Source organism: Gekko japonicus, unplaced genomic scaffold (assembly GCF_001447785.1).
Source record: "Gekko japonicus isolate JY-2015 unplaced genomic scaffold, Gekko_japonicus_V1.1 scaffold1317, whole genome shotgun sequence".
Classification (NCBI taxonomy): domain Eukaryota; kingdom Metazoa; phylum Chordata; class Lepidosauria; order Squamata; family Gekkonidae; genus Gekko; species Gekko japonicus.
Window position 1 is genome coordinate 294439 of NW_015174313.1, and position 13743 is coordinate 308181.

A 13743-nucleotide genomic window follows, 5' to 3' on the forward strand; every position below is an offset into this window, starting at 1 on the left:
GGAACACTGTTACCTTCCCACCGAAGCGGTACCTATTTATCTACTTGCAATTTCTTGCTTTCGAACTGCTAGGTTGGCAGGAGCTGGAACTAGAGATGGGAGCTCACTCCATCATGCGGCACCCGGGTCTTGAACTGCTGAACTACTGACCTTCCACAGCCTGCAGTTCAGCGTCTTAACCACGTAAGCGCAAACATGTTGCATTTTATTTTATTAATCTGCCTGTCCTATTTCAGAACAGGTAAACAGGGGGCCACTCAGCTCAGTGGAGCTGACAAGGGACATCTCCATGTTTAGAGGCAGCGAACCTCTGAATACCAGTGTCAGGAGGCAACCTCAGGGGAAGACCTCTATGCCTTGCTGTTGGCCCTCCAGAAGAACTGGTTGGGCACTGTGTGAGACAGGATGCTGGACTAGATGGACTATTGGCCTGATCCAGCAGGGCTCTTCTGATGTTCTTTTGAAGGCCTCGGCCTCTATGCCCTGTTGTTGAACCTCCAGAGGAACTGGTTGGCCACTGTGTGAGATAGAATGCTGGATGAGATGGACCACTGGTCTGATCCAGCAGGGCTCTTCTGATGTTCTTACTAGCTCACCCACTACATCATTTCCCAAACTGGAAGCAGTTGAGGAGGAGACAGTAGGTGAGTTGACAGAAACTGCCATAGCTGGTGAGGGGCCTGGGCCAAGTGTCTCCTGAGGCTTGGGCAGAGTTGCTGGGGCTTGGCTCTGCTTGCTCCTGACCACCACCGGCCATCCAGCACAGTGGCCCACTAAGAAATTTCCCTGTAAGTGAAATGGCCAGTTTGCCCATGCAGGGCAGGAAATGACAAGAACACCTAAAGACCAAAAATTCACATATGAGGGGGGAAGGGGTAGGAAGAGTATCAGGGTCAATCAATGACCTATCGATTTAGCTTTCACGACTGACAGGTCACTGATAATTGAGCTATCTAAAGTTACCAAAGGCTTCCAAATATTTTAATACTGGAGAGTTTTGAGATACCACTGTAATAATAATACTGTCCTTACCCATCCTCAAGGCTTGCTATGATCTTCCCCCCACTTTGAAGGAAGGCCTTACAGTGGGCAGGAAGGAAAGAACGCAACTGAACTACTGAAAACATCAATCAGTAAGAATGTGCAAAAAGCCCACTTATTCGCTAACGCAAGCAGCAACTCTACCAACATCCGTAACACGTTTTTATGCTACTGCGAACCATACAGTTATGTGAAACTCCTAAATGAAGGGTTCACATCTGTAAGTTGGCCCAAAAGTCATTGGTGGCAACGGACACTGAAGAAAACAACTTTCTCTAGGTCAGAATTAGAGAGCTCAAATATCTGGTCAATATATTCTAGACCAGCATCTAGACAAAGGACTGGAGGAGAACAGAAGCAATTGTCAAGTTTGCATCCTAGACTGCACTGGCCACTCAAAAGAGAAATTCTGTTCCACCTCCAAGCCCAGCTCAGCTAGATATACTGGAAACAATGCTTTTGGCACCCGTGACACTACAATACACACAGCCCCTCAAAGGGCACCACCTACGCCAGGTCTACACACCTTAGTCTGTCTAGGTAATAATCACCATCAGTGGGGCTATCAGAGCTGGACTTTAGGGTAAAAGTCCAGGGTCCTGCAGGGGAAGTCCTCAAAGTTGGCTCTAGCTTCACATTTGAACGGTATCTTACCATCTAAAGGGGGCTAATGAGCCCTCGCCACAGTGTTGGAGGAAAGTCTAAGGTAGAATACATGCCATTATTTACCATGTCAGAATGAATCCAGTTTCAGGGAAGTTTCCCTCATGTGGTAAACACCAAATCTCACTGCACAAGATTACATCAAATGAGAACAAGCTCCACATAGAATCAGTGTTCCCTCTAAGCTGAGTTAGTGTGAGCTAGCTCACAGTTTTTTAGCCTCCGGCTCACAGATTTTTCTCTTCGCTCAGGAAGGATGGCTCCAGAGCAAACTAATTTACGCAGTAGCCGAATCGCTTGCTCACAACTTTAATGCCAGTAGCTCACAAAGTAGAATATTTGCTCACAAGACTCCATAGCTTAGAGGGAACATTGCATAGAATTAGGGTTGCCAGTTTCAGGTCGGGAAGTACCTGGAGATTTTGGGGGTGGAGCCGGTGGGGGGCCTTAAAGGATCCAAAAATGAGTACTAAAATATTGATGATGTTAATGAGACCAGTTAAGTCCAAAACCTAACTGCACCACCTCATCTCCCAACATATAGGCAAAACCAGATCAAAGTCACATATGCATATTGCTTCATAAACAAAAGCAGGGTCTATATGGGCTCGAGAGAGATGAGGGTAGGGCTTCTCTCAGCTTTATGCTTTCACATAAAGTCTGCCACAAGCTATCTATAATGATTACTTTTTCAGGTTGTTAACTTTTAATGGCAGCATATATGAGCTGGACCTAGGCACACACCCTTTCCTGGATGTGGGTGGGGTGGAGAGATGACTCTCAGCTGCCCAAGGAAGAGTCCATGGGGCCGGATTAGTCTCACGGCACAACCTCAGGCAGACGGCCTCAGGCAGTGAATTGGGAACAAAAAACTGACCCCGCTTCAAGGAACTCACCAAAGACGCTTTCAGCATTGGTGTAAGTACACTCTCCATTGGTACGTGTGTACGCAGTTCTAACCAAAGCACTTTTGACAGAATCTTATAGTTCCAATTTAAATAATTAAGCAATTCCCTTCTCCAGAGACAACACCTGAGCAGAGAATCACCTTTTCCATTTTCACCTCCCAACAAGCCTGTTTCAACATGCAAATGATTACAGCAAAAGAAGAGCATGAACTGGATTCCAAGTGCAAAGAACAAACACAGTGCTCCGTCCTTTAAATGCTGAAGTACAGCATACACTGCCACTGCTGTGTCCCTGAAATGGGATTCTGAGGTAATTCTGACAAGAGCTGACTTCGGACATTCAATTACACATCATAACCCTAATATACATTCTGAAGTAAAGCGTGTTTTAAAAAAAGCAGAGTAGGGTGTGTGGAACATTATTATGTATGATACCTCCTCATTTTTCTGTACACAAATGCTTAACCAGCAATTATCAGTGTCCCAGGATGTGCACAGAGCTAAGAAGTGGGTGAGGATCCGAGGCCAGAGGCACAAAAAAATAGCTCAGGAGACATTCCAACGTTATTTAATTCCTATTTAATTCCGTAACCAAGGTAAAGAGCTGGAGGGAAGATCATGGGCCAGGCTGCTAAGAGCCACCACAGGCTCTTCTGCAAAGCAAATCACATGCCTTGCCCATCTCTGTGGGTCCCCAGGATTATCGTGCCTGTAGCAGAAGGGCTGGATTTGAGGCCAGCAGAGCCTTAGAGATCATCAACGTTTCCAGGGTGTAAGTTTTCCAGAGTCAAGACTAGAGATGTAAAGGCCCGGAAAAAAACCCTCTGTACAGTGCACACTCCACTCAACATGACTTAGATCATTTTCTTCTCCTCCATTTTGCTCTCCTAGCAACCCTGGAAGATAAGTTTGGTTGAGACCCAGCAAGCTTCCATAGCAGAGTGGGGATCTGAACCTGGGTCTCTCAGTTCCTAGTGCAAACAATCTAACCCAGAGGTGATGAACTCATTTGTGACGAGGGCCGGATCTGACAGAAACGTCACTTTGTCGGGCCAGGCCATGTGTGCCTTAAAATGTAACGCCAGGTACCAGAGATATAAACTTTATAAAGGACACAGGCAAACCCAATTAACAATAATATTTCTTACTCAAAATACAAACAAAAGCAATGGTTCCTAGCAATGAAAGCAATTGATCTACTGGGGAACCCACAAAAGCCCAAATAAATGTATTTAATCATATGCAAGACTAGGTTTCCGTTCCCCCCCCAAGGGATACCATAAAAGGGGAAGTACCTTACATTTCCATATATACCAGTAGCTTGCAGGCCGCTTCCGGCCCCTGGGCCTCATGTTTGACGCCACTGCTCTAACCACTATACCATACTAGCTCTCAAGCCAGTACCTTATCAGGAATGGGTTCCCAGTTTTATTTTTTAACGTGAATGCATTTTGGCTGTTTCTTACAAACAGATGTACACGTGTTCGCTGTAGTATGTAAACAGGGATACCTGCCACAATCCATCACATGGGTGCATGCTTAACCTCCACTGCGTGCTTCAGCCCAAAGCCCTGCACAGGTTTCCTGCTTCCTCTCACACCTCAATCTTTAGCCAAATATATACTGCAGAGAGAACCGGACTGCAACCTAACCAGGGTTAGCAGTGCTGCTATGGCACTGCGCACACAACACAGGACTATGGTTAAAGAAGGGATAAAGGGGAAGAAAACCCACAAGCCCACAGCCTGTATTTAATCTCTTTAGGCTGCAATCACACACACTAAATAATCCACTTTTAATCCACTTTCCGTGTACTTTCCAACTGGATTTTACTGTAGTGAACTGGCAAAATCCATTTGGAAAGTGCATAGAAAGTGGATTATTTCGCGTGTGTGATCGCAACTTTATTCACCAGCAGCTATACATCAGGACCGGGCCTTACTGGAAGTCTTAATTTCCCTCAATCAAGTGTCTGTCTGCACTGCTGCATTCCTTAGCATTGAGTCACCTGTACTGATCCTGCAAGCTGCAAGTCTACCATTTGGCCTAAGGAAAAAACAACACAGGTTCACACACAGTATTTAGCTGTCAGGCAGGCTGAAGGGGCACGGCGGATTCTCAGGGACCCTTTAAACTGAATGCTCCCCCATAGTTTCTGACAGAGGCCTCACCCGTTCTCCTAATGAAAGGCTGAGGTCTCTTGTACTTCTTTCATTTCTAGTTATTCACTCTCTCTCTCTACCACTGAAGCCGCTTGGCAAGCGGGTAGCTCTTGATGCTTTTTAATCATATGATCTGTTCATTAGTCATGGCGTACACAGGGCACTCCTCACTCACAACTTGGATATTGTAATGGGGTGGCGATCGGCATTTATTCGCACAGGGTAGGGCTTTCTAAACCAAAATGAAGGATTTGTGGGCAGGGCACAGGGAAGAAGAATATTAATTATTATTATTCATAACTAGGCTTTCCATCAAGTGCTGCACAGTCTATTGTTTCTTCTTGTCATAAGGGTTCTTACTGCCATGATTTTAACAATCTGTATTTGAATGAATATGGAACCACTCTGTGATGCCCTTGAACAATTCTGCAGAAGGGAATCAGAAGGCCCTCTAAACTTTTCTGGGGCAGAACAGACGTCCTGTGGCAACTGAGGCCTGATTGAAACATAATGCTGGCAAGGCAAAGGACGTCGCCACTACAGCTTTGCAGTTAGTTCCCCAGACATCACCTATGCAAACCAGCCACGCATACGGCAGCACAATCTACCAGACACCACCAAGCACGCACAGCAGATCTGCATGGGCAGCAGTCCTGTGTTAAGAATCTGGGGGAATTTATTTATTGACTTGCTTCATGTATACTCAGCCTAAGCAGCTTACATGGTTCTCTCTCTCCAACTCCATTTTATCCCTGTGCAAATTTGCAGTCGGGAGTTCGTCGGCCTTGCTAGCGTCATATTTAAATCAGGCCTTAGACTGCACTCCGTCTATGATTGTCAGCTGCTTAATGGGCCTTTTATAGGACCAGCAACAAACATCAATATTAAACTTCAATGTAACCACAAAAGGAAACTTCCCCCTTTAGAAGACTTTCAAGCAAGGAGAAGCGGGTGTACAATTCTAGAAACTCCCGTTGGGGTTGATTGTGCAAAAAGGATGTAAATTGACTGGTAGCTATTAGATTGTACAAACTGATTATTATTGTTGATACTGCATGAAAGGAATATATACCTGTTTTAGAATATTATGAATAATACACAGTGCACTTTATAGGATGGAACATATAGAACACTTTAACTTATAAATAAGGTTTTTGCAGTGTATATATTTGTTGTTTGAACCTCCAGGTGGTGGCTGGAGATCCCCCACTATTACAACTGATCTCCAGGTGACAGAGATCAGTTCCCCTGGAAAAAAATGGCCGCTTTGGAAGGTGAACTCTACGGCATTGAAGTCCCTCCCCCAAACCCCACCCTCCTCAGGCTCCACCCCCAAAATGCTAGGTATTTCCCAACCTGGACCTTGCAACCCCACCACAGCAGCAGCTGGACCAAGGGAGAGGGGGCTCTGTCACCAGAGGAATGCAAAAGTTGTCATCTTTCCTTGAAAGGACTGTATGCATTCTACATAACACTAATAGTATTTTTCCTTACATAGGGTTGGATCCAAAGTACCGTAAGAGGAGTGAAGCTTGCAGAACAGATCCTCCCCTCCACGATGTAGTTGACTGAGCCCCCTGAAACTCAGTTCCTGGGGTCAAAGTACACTCACAAACAGCACGTGGGGGGGGGACATGGGGTCTGCATTGGGAGGCCAGAATCAGGAAAAAGCACCCCCTCGGCTACCTGAAGCTCCATTACGCTGATGAAGAAGCACCACAGGATCTAAACAGGACAATATTTATTAACTGCTTTCCTAGCCTACGATGCTGTGTGGCAATTCTCACGTCACTCAGCAGCACTAATGTGGATTCTGTAAGTGAACTTTGGTGGAGGCAAACACATACACACACAACTGCACGAGAACAGCACTGATGGCATTTTCTTTTCTTGCCGGTCGTGCAAACGACTTGCAAAACCTTTGTGTGCACAGGTGGCAACAACAACTCTGCAGTTACAAGAATTAAGATCAACAGCAGCGAAGACAGCAGTCAAGTGAAAAGGCTTTTCAGTTTGGTCTACAAACAACTGGGCAGTGGTTGCTCACACTGCTGACTACACGCCTTAGCAATTCCAAAAGGGGTTAACAGCACTGAAGGTTTATAACCGTGCTAAAGCTGCCATTTAAAAAAAAAAAATGGCCCCAAAAGACTAATGGCTGGGAACAAGTGACTGAGAACAGAAACCAGACTTCTTCTCAGTTCCCAGGATTACAGAAGCTGGGAACAGGACAGAGACGGCATGTTCAGCCCTCGGGGCAGGGAGAGGCTGACACTACCCTCTGAGGAAGGTGATACTTAAAACATGAAGGAGGGTGAGCCTCAATCAAAGGGATCAGGGCCCAACCCTGCAGGTCACTGCCAAAACTCAGTTTGAGGCATGGCCGCTTGTGCATTTAGAACATAAATAAGCCCCAACATTTGTACAGTCTTTACAAGTAAAAGCAGTTTCCAAAAACAGTTAATGTATTACAGGTGCCATGCAATCTAACAGAGTTACTCAAGTCTACATCCATTTAGTTTAGTGGCCTAAGAATGGAGTAACTCTGCATACAATTGTACTGTACATTCCTGATCTTCCAGACTGACTGAATTCTAAGAAATGCCTAAAGGTGAAGCTTTAATATTGCAAACATGAAGGCACCTATGCCCGATAAAGGAAACAGCCACATAATTAAGGGAAAAAATGACTGCGACAAAGAAAGCGGCAATCACTTGGTGAAATCCATAGTCACCGTAGAGACAGCAGTTGTGCAAACTTATTTTTAGTATTTCCTTGCCAATTTCTTTGCTCTTCATTCCATTTGTCTACTTTGAACTTATTTCAGCCAATGAAATCAGAAGCAGGAGGCAGAGATAGCCTTCCGAGGTCAAAGGGGAGAGTCACTGAATTACTGACAACGTTTGGCAGGTTTACTGACACAAATCTGTTTACAGTTTTATCAGTAGCAGACTTGGGGCCCAGATAATGGAATACAGAAAAACGACCAAAGTAAAACGTTTAGACCACACCTAATTAAAGAAGAAGCTGACAATCTTTTCGTCCCATGCACATTTTGGCGAGATTTGGGTATGTTTATTTTTCTGCCTTATAGGAACTCAACGTGGCTTACAATGTACCTAATGAAATACAAGAATATACACAAAATCCACTAAGTTAAGATCAGCAATTTAAAACTGCAGGTAGGCAGAACTAATCAGATGCCATCGTGAATAAGACTGTCTTCAGCTGCCTCCTAAGGATGGAGAGTGAGGGGGGGCCAGGCACATCAAGTTGTTATACACACACAAGAGCTCCAAGTAGCTTTCTTCAAGGAGTTTCTGCTAGACCATTTTACCAGAATTGAACTGAACTCAGCCTCTAATACAAATGGGAACGGGTGGATGTTGAATGGTGCCATCATGTCACAGCTGACGTAGGGTGACCCCATCAGGGTTTCCAAGGCAAGAGACGTTGAGAGGTGGCTTGCCACTGCCTGCCTCTGCGTCACGACCCTGGTATTCCTTGGAGGCCCTCCACCCGAAAACTGACCAGAGCCGATTCTGCTTCGCTTCTGAAATATAACAAGATCGGGCTAGCCTGGGACACCCAGGTCAGGGCGGATAAGGATAATTTACGAAATTTGCTGGTATGGCATTCACATAAGAGCTGGAAACTAGGGGACCAATGACCCAAGTGAAGCCAGTGCCTACATGTCGTACTATATGTACCAGCTTGTGTTGTGTTTGTGCAGATGATATTTGCATGAATGGAAGGTTTTGTAGCAAAACACGGGGCTCGCTAATAAGAACAACCAGTTAATAGAAAGATTCAGAATCATACACTTTGAATAAAACTTTGTTGGTCTCAAAGGTGCCACTTGACTCAAACTTTTTTCCACCAGTACTACAGTTACTGCTGCCAGCAGTCAGGAAAGGCTTCGCCTACTGAACTCTAGCTTGGCACGCCACAACATGGAAAGGCATGCCTAACCTACCTCACAAGGATGTCGTGAAGATAAAAATGGCAAAAAAATGTACTAGATAGGTGTACACCAATTTCCATCATTACTACAGTTACTGCCGGTTTATTATGTATTATCTATATGTCTAGATCAGCTTATATCATTCTCTCCTTCTCCATTTTATCCTCACAACAACCCTGTGAGGTAGGTTAGGCTGCATGGGTGTGACTGACCCAAGGCCACCTAGCAAGCTTCCATGGCAGAGCACTCTGACCGCTACAACCTACTGTCTCTCGTGACCATGCATGACCACATTTATGTTGACCTGGTCATGCTCTTCTGAACACCCAGGCCGATATCATGAGCAAATATTTCAGGATTTGGGGGGCAAAGCCAGCTTTTTTTCTAGCAGGGTCCCCACGCTTTTAAAAGTTGTATAACATAAAATGCCAGCAGTCAGGAAAGGCTTCACCTACTGAACTCTAGCTTTGCATGCAACAACATGGAAAGGCATGCCTAAACTACCTCACAAGGATGTCGTGAGGATAAAAATGGCAAAAAAAAATGTACTAGATAGGTGTACACCAAAGGTAGCCAGTTTGGCGTAGTGGTTAAGAGCGGCGGGCTCTAATCTGGAGACCTGGGTTTGATTCCCCACGCCTCCACATGCAGCCAGCTGGGTGACCTTGGGTCAGTCACAGTTCTCTCAGAGCTGTTCTCTCAAGAGCAGTTCTCTCAGCGCTCTCTCGGCCCCACCTACCTCACAGGGTGTCTGTAGTGGGGAGGGGAAGGAGATTGTAAGCCGCTCTAAGACTCCAAGTGACGACGGGGTATAAATCCAACTCTTCTTCTTCTTCCCCTCTATTACTATTGCCTGTGTACAACTGTTACTGAAGTACTTTGGTTCAACAGAGAGTGTGTCAGACAATGATGGTTCACACATACACAGAGATCACGTCATTTCTCATTGCTTGATTACTGCTTGCAGCGGAACATGTCTACTGACTTCCCTGAAAAGCTCTTGAGTTTGATGTGGACCAGTCATCAGACTCAGAACACGCCTACATCAACTCACTCTCATCGAGAGAGAAACTTTTGTAAAGTTTTCCTGTCTCAGTCACAGTTCCACATTAATAAAAATGAAGATTCACAAGAATCAAGGATGGACTAGGGGATCTGTCCCATCTGGAGTGAGAGGTTTGGCTTTCAGTCTTCAACAAACAAGTACAGAGGATTTATCACGGAGCTCAGCTACCGCCTTCGCGCGTGACCTCAAGGTGCTAGTCCTGTTTGGTTTGGTGTCCAAAGCTCCTCCAAGATCTCAAGAGATGCTCCCTCAAAAAAGAAAGCTTAGAAGCAGGGTCTGATCAATACAAATACCATCTGATTTCTGTATCCATTCAAACTTTTAACAGCCAGCTAATGGCTTGTGGGAAATCATGCAAGTCAGCTGCCAACACCCAGCCCCTCAGGGGGAAAACACATCTGTAAGGAGCCAACACACACACAGTTTAAAGGATTCTCTCAGGGAGAGGCAGGGAGGGACTGAAGAGGAATGGCTCTCCAAACACAAAACACAGAAGGGGGTTAAAAAACAAGCTGTCTGTTGTGCCAGTTGCCTGTGGACGCACACCCACACAGGCAGACTTCAAAAGTTACACAGTTGCCGTGCAAGGTGGGCTTGCCCCTTATGCTAAATGCAGGAAACCTTGCTTGAGGTTGTTTTCCTGCTGCCGCTACGCACATTCGACCATTCCAATATTACTAAGGTAACATTATTGAGACATCTTCAGGATTCGTGTACAGTCTTTCCAACCTGACACAACTCCAACATCTTTTGTTATTCAAAAACAAAAACCCCAAACCCTGCTGGACCTCAGCAGGCCAGGCAACTTGCCTTTGTAAAATAAACAGAAAAATTGTGGGGAAATCTCTATAAAAACATGTTCTATAGACATGTTCTGTAAAAATGTGTTCCACCAGACTGGGCTAATTTCAAAATGAGAGATGCTGGCACTAAAATCTCTCCAGAAGCTGCAACCTCTCATCTGGTGCCCTATGTGGGAACAGAGCCCTGAGCCTGCTTCGGTGGGGAGGGTGAGGTATAAATCTAATAAATTACTAAAAATAAATTGTGACGGGAATGCACTCAGTACATGCTCAGAAGCACACTCCTCAAATTTACTGCATACGTTCTACAGCTGGCCCGCACAATTCTTACACATAAGGCGTTTCCATGCTGAAAATGGCATGCAATCTATACACAGATTGTCCTATGTGCAAATCACATGTGTTTGTGTATGCACGGCCAAGTCACAATTGGTTGTGACTTTCTGTGCCAATGAACGGTCCACACGTGAAGGGGAGGGTTATCACTGATGATGACCAGCATGCAAGGTCTGCACCTAAAAGGCAGCTGCATCCTATCAGAGTGCATGTGTTTTCTAAATACATTTGCTCCCCACACACACACACTTTGGACACCTAAAATACTACACGTGATCTCAGTTCCCCATGATCTTCTATCTCAAACATTTTTTAAGACAGGAAAACTACAAATGAAGCATCAAGCAACTCAATTTTCTTCCTTCCATGGGCATTAAATGAGGACTGCAGTCACACACACTAAATAATCCACTTTCAATCCACTTTCCAAGTGGAAAGTGCACTGAAAGTGGATTGAAAGTGGATTATGCAATGTATGTGACCGCAGCCTACAAGTTCCTTTTTTGGTAGGATTCTCGGGATTTAAATTATGCTTTGGTAGCCACGTTCTCCTTCAAGATGACTTGTGAGAAGTGGGGAAGGCACTCCTTTCCTCGCCTCCTTTCTCAGCCTTGATTCTTTTGCCTCTCCCCCGTTATAAGGGAAGCATCCCTTGGGGGTGGCGCGGAGGTGCAGGAGTTGCAAAGGGAAGCTTATCTACGGAAACTGCAACTGCAAGGACAACAGCCGGAGCCACGCAGGAGATAAGGCCCGCCAGACCCCGGGCTGCCTCCCATTTTCAAAACAGCCAAAGCCTCCACTTCCCCGACGCCTGACGTAGCCACCACAAGCAAAGAAGAGGAGCCCGTGATTGAATCAGCACCGTTTTCGCGACGGACTCTCCTCTTCGCAGTCACTTTTGCGCTTCCCCCCTTGCCCAGGGGCTCCAATCCCCCCCCCCTTCTAACAACATGCCTCAACTGAGCCAGGGCCGAACCTGCCGGCGCCTGCAGAGACGAGCCGCGCAAGCCGGAGTGCCTTCCCGCAGAAGTTCTGCACTTCGCAAGGCGCGCGTTTTGGAGGGGGCGGGGGTTTTCCAAGCACTTTGTGCGTCGTCCCTACTGCAAATGCACGCCAGTCTTCTCCCTATGCCTCCAATACAAATGCAACTTGGGGGAAAGCCAGGGGCGCGGGGAGAGGATTTGTGGACCGACCGAAGAGTTGATTTCCCCAACCTCGCCGTCGATCTGGAATCGCAAGGGATCCAGAAGCAGCGGCTGCTCCAACAACGAACTACAAAATCTCCGCCAAAAAGAAACAAGAACCCACGACTGTCGATTAGGCAAACATAGAAATCTGCACTTGGCACTTACGCGTATCCGTCCGAGTTGATGTCCCCTCCATAGCTTTTCTGGATGTAATACATTTTGTGGGTATGGCTGGTGCCGCCGCCGCCGCCGCCGCCTCCTCCGCCACCTCCTCCTCCTCCACCACCACCGCCGCCGCCCCCCATCATCATATGGGAGTTCATTTCGTAGCGCATATCCGTGCCGGAGTCGGTCCTCATCATCCTCCCCAAGGTGTTGAGCCTGGGGTGGGAGCCGCCATTCATGCTCATGTTGGCGGCTGAGTGCGCGCAAAGAGAGGAGCTTCAGGTGGGAAAAGGAAGCAAGCGAGACGCCAGATCAGAAGAAGAAAGGCCGGCGCTCCCCGGAGAAGCCAGGGGGAGTTTCTTGCGGGTGGACGACCGCGCTCTCTCCCTCTCCCTTTGCAAGGCACAAGTCCTGAGCGAAGGCCAGGAGAGGAAACGAAAGCCAGGGAGCCCCTCGACAGGAGTGCGAAAGAGAACCAAACCGGGCAGCTCTAAAGAGCGACGGGCGGAGGGTGCGAAAAGGGGGAGGGGGAGAGGGGGCAAGGAAGGGGGTGGATGCGGCTCCGGAGGAGAAGGGACGGGGGGGAGGCGAGCCTAGGGACGGGGAACTCCTTCTGAAGAAAGAGAAAGAGGGGAGGGGAGAGAGAGAGAGGCAGGTCGTGGTGGTGCTGAGCGGCTGCGTCCAGGTGAGAAGGCGCCCCGGCTGGGAGGCTGCTGCTGGTGGTGGTGGCGGCGGCGAAGGAGGAGGAGGAGATCTTCCACGCCCCTCCCTGCTGGCCCAGCCGCACCTTTTCGGAATCCTTTTTCAGCGAACAAGCCCGGGCGTGGAGGCGCCGCCCGCCCCGTCTCTTCCAGGCCTCGCCTCGCCGCTGTCTGACTCAGAGCGCAGAGAGCTCCCCCTCCTTCCTCGCCGGTTTCTCTCTTCCCCTTTACCTGGGCCCAGCCCAGAGGCGAGGCAGCCAACGCCTGCCTCATGCTCTCGTTTTACGGGAGGGAGGGAGGCAGGGAGAGAGAGGCAGAGTCCCTGGCGGCCCCACCCTTAACAACAAGGCGCCTTTGAAAGGCACACTGGGAAAGGTGGCCCGGGGAGTGCTGGAGAGATCGAATTACATGAAGTGTTCTCATTTTTCCCCCCCACAACCGTGTGCTCAGTGTTGTCTGCTCAGAGTGGCAGCGGCTCTTCAGGGTTTTAAGGGGAGGTCTTTCATATCGCATACTACCTTACCCTTTTAACTGGGGATGCTGATGCTTGAACCTGGGACCTCTTGCGTGCCAAGCAGATGCACTGTGCCACAGTCCTCACAGGAGGAGACTGTACCACTTTAGGAGGCCGGTGGTAGATGGCATGTTTGACTCATAAACTCCCTGTGCTCTGAAAACTAGCACAGGAATCAAGAGCAAAGCTGGGACAGAAATGTTCTTATATAAAATTTAGTAAAATAGTGTAAA

The 13743-nt window shown here is 47.4% G+C and overlaps 1 protein-coding gene across 3 annotated transcripts in view; it reads right to left on the reverse strand.

Annotated features, from left to right (window-relative positions):
• Nucleotides 1-13156, reverse strand: part of DSP (desmoplakin) — a 63574-nt gene extending 50418 nt beyond the window's left edge. For 2 of the 3 annotated variants that reach the window (XM_015424154.1, XM_015424152.1), the window contains exon 1: nucleotides 12296-13156. In XM_015424154.1, coding sequence (XP_015279640.1) covers nucleotides 12296-12540 — 245 coding nt within the window. In that variant the 5' untranslated portion in view covers nucleotides 12541-13156. The remainder of the gene's footprint in view (nucleotides 1-12295) is intronic. The other variant, XM_015424155.1, reaches the window with a different exon arrangement.
• Between the last annotated feature and the right edge of the window lie 587 nt (nucleotides 13157-13743).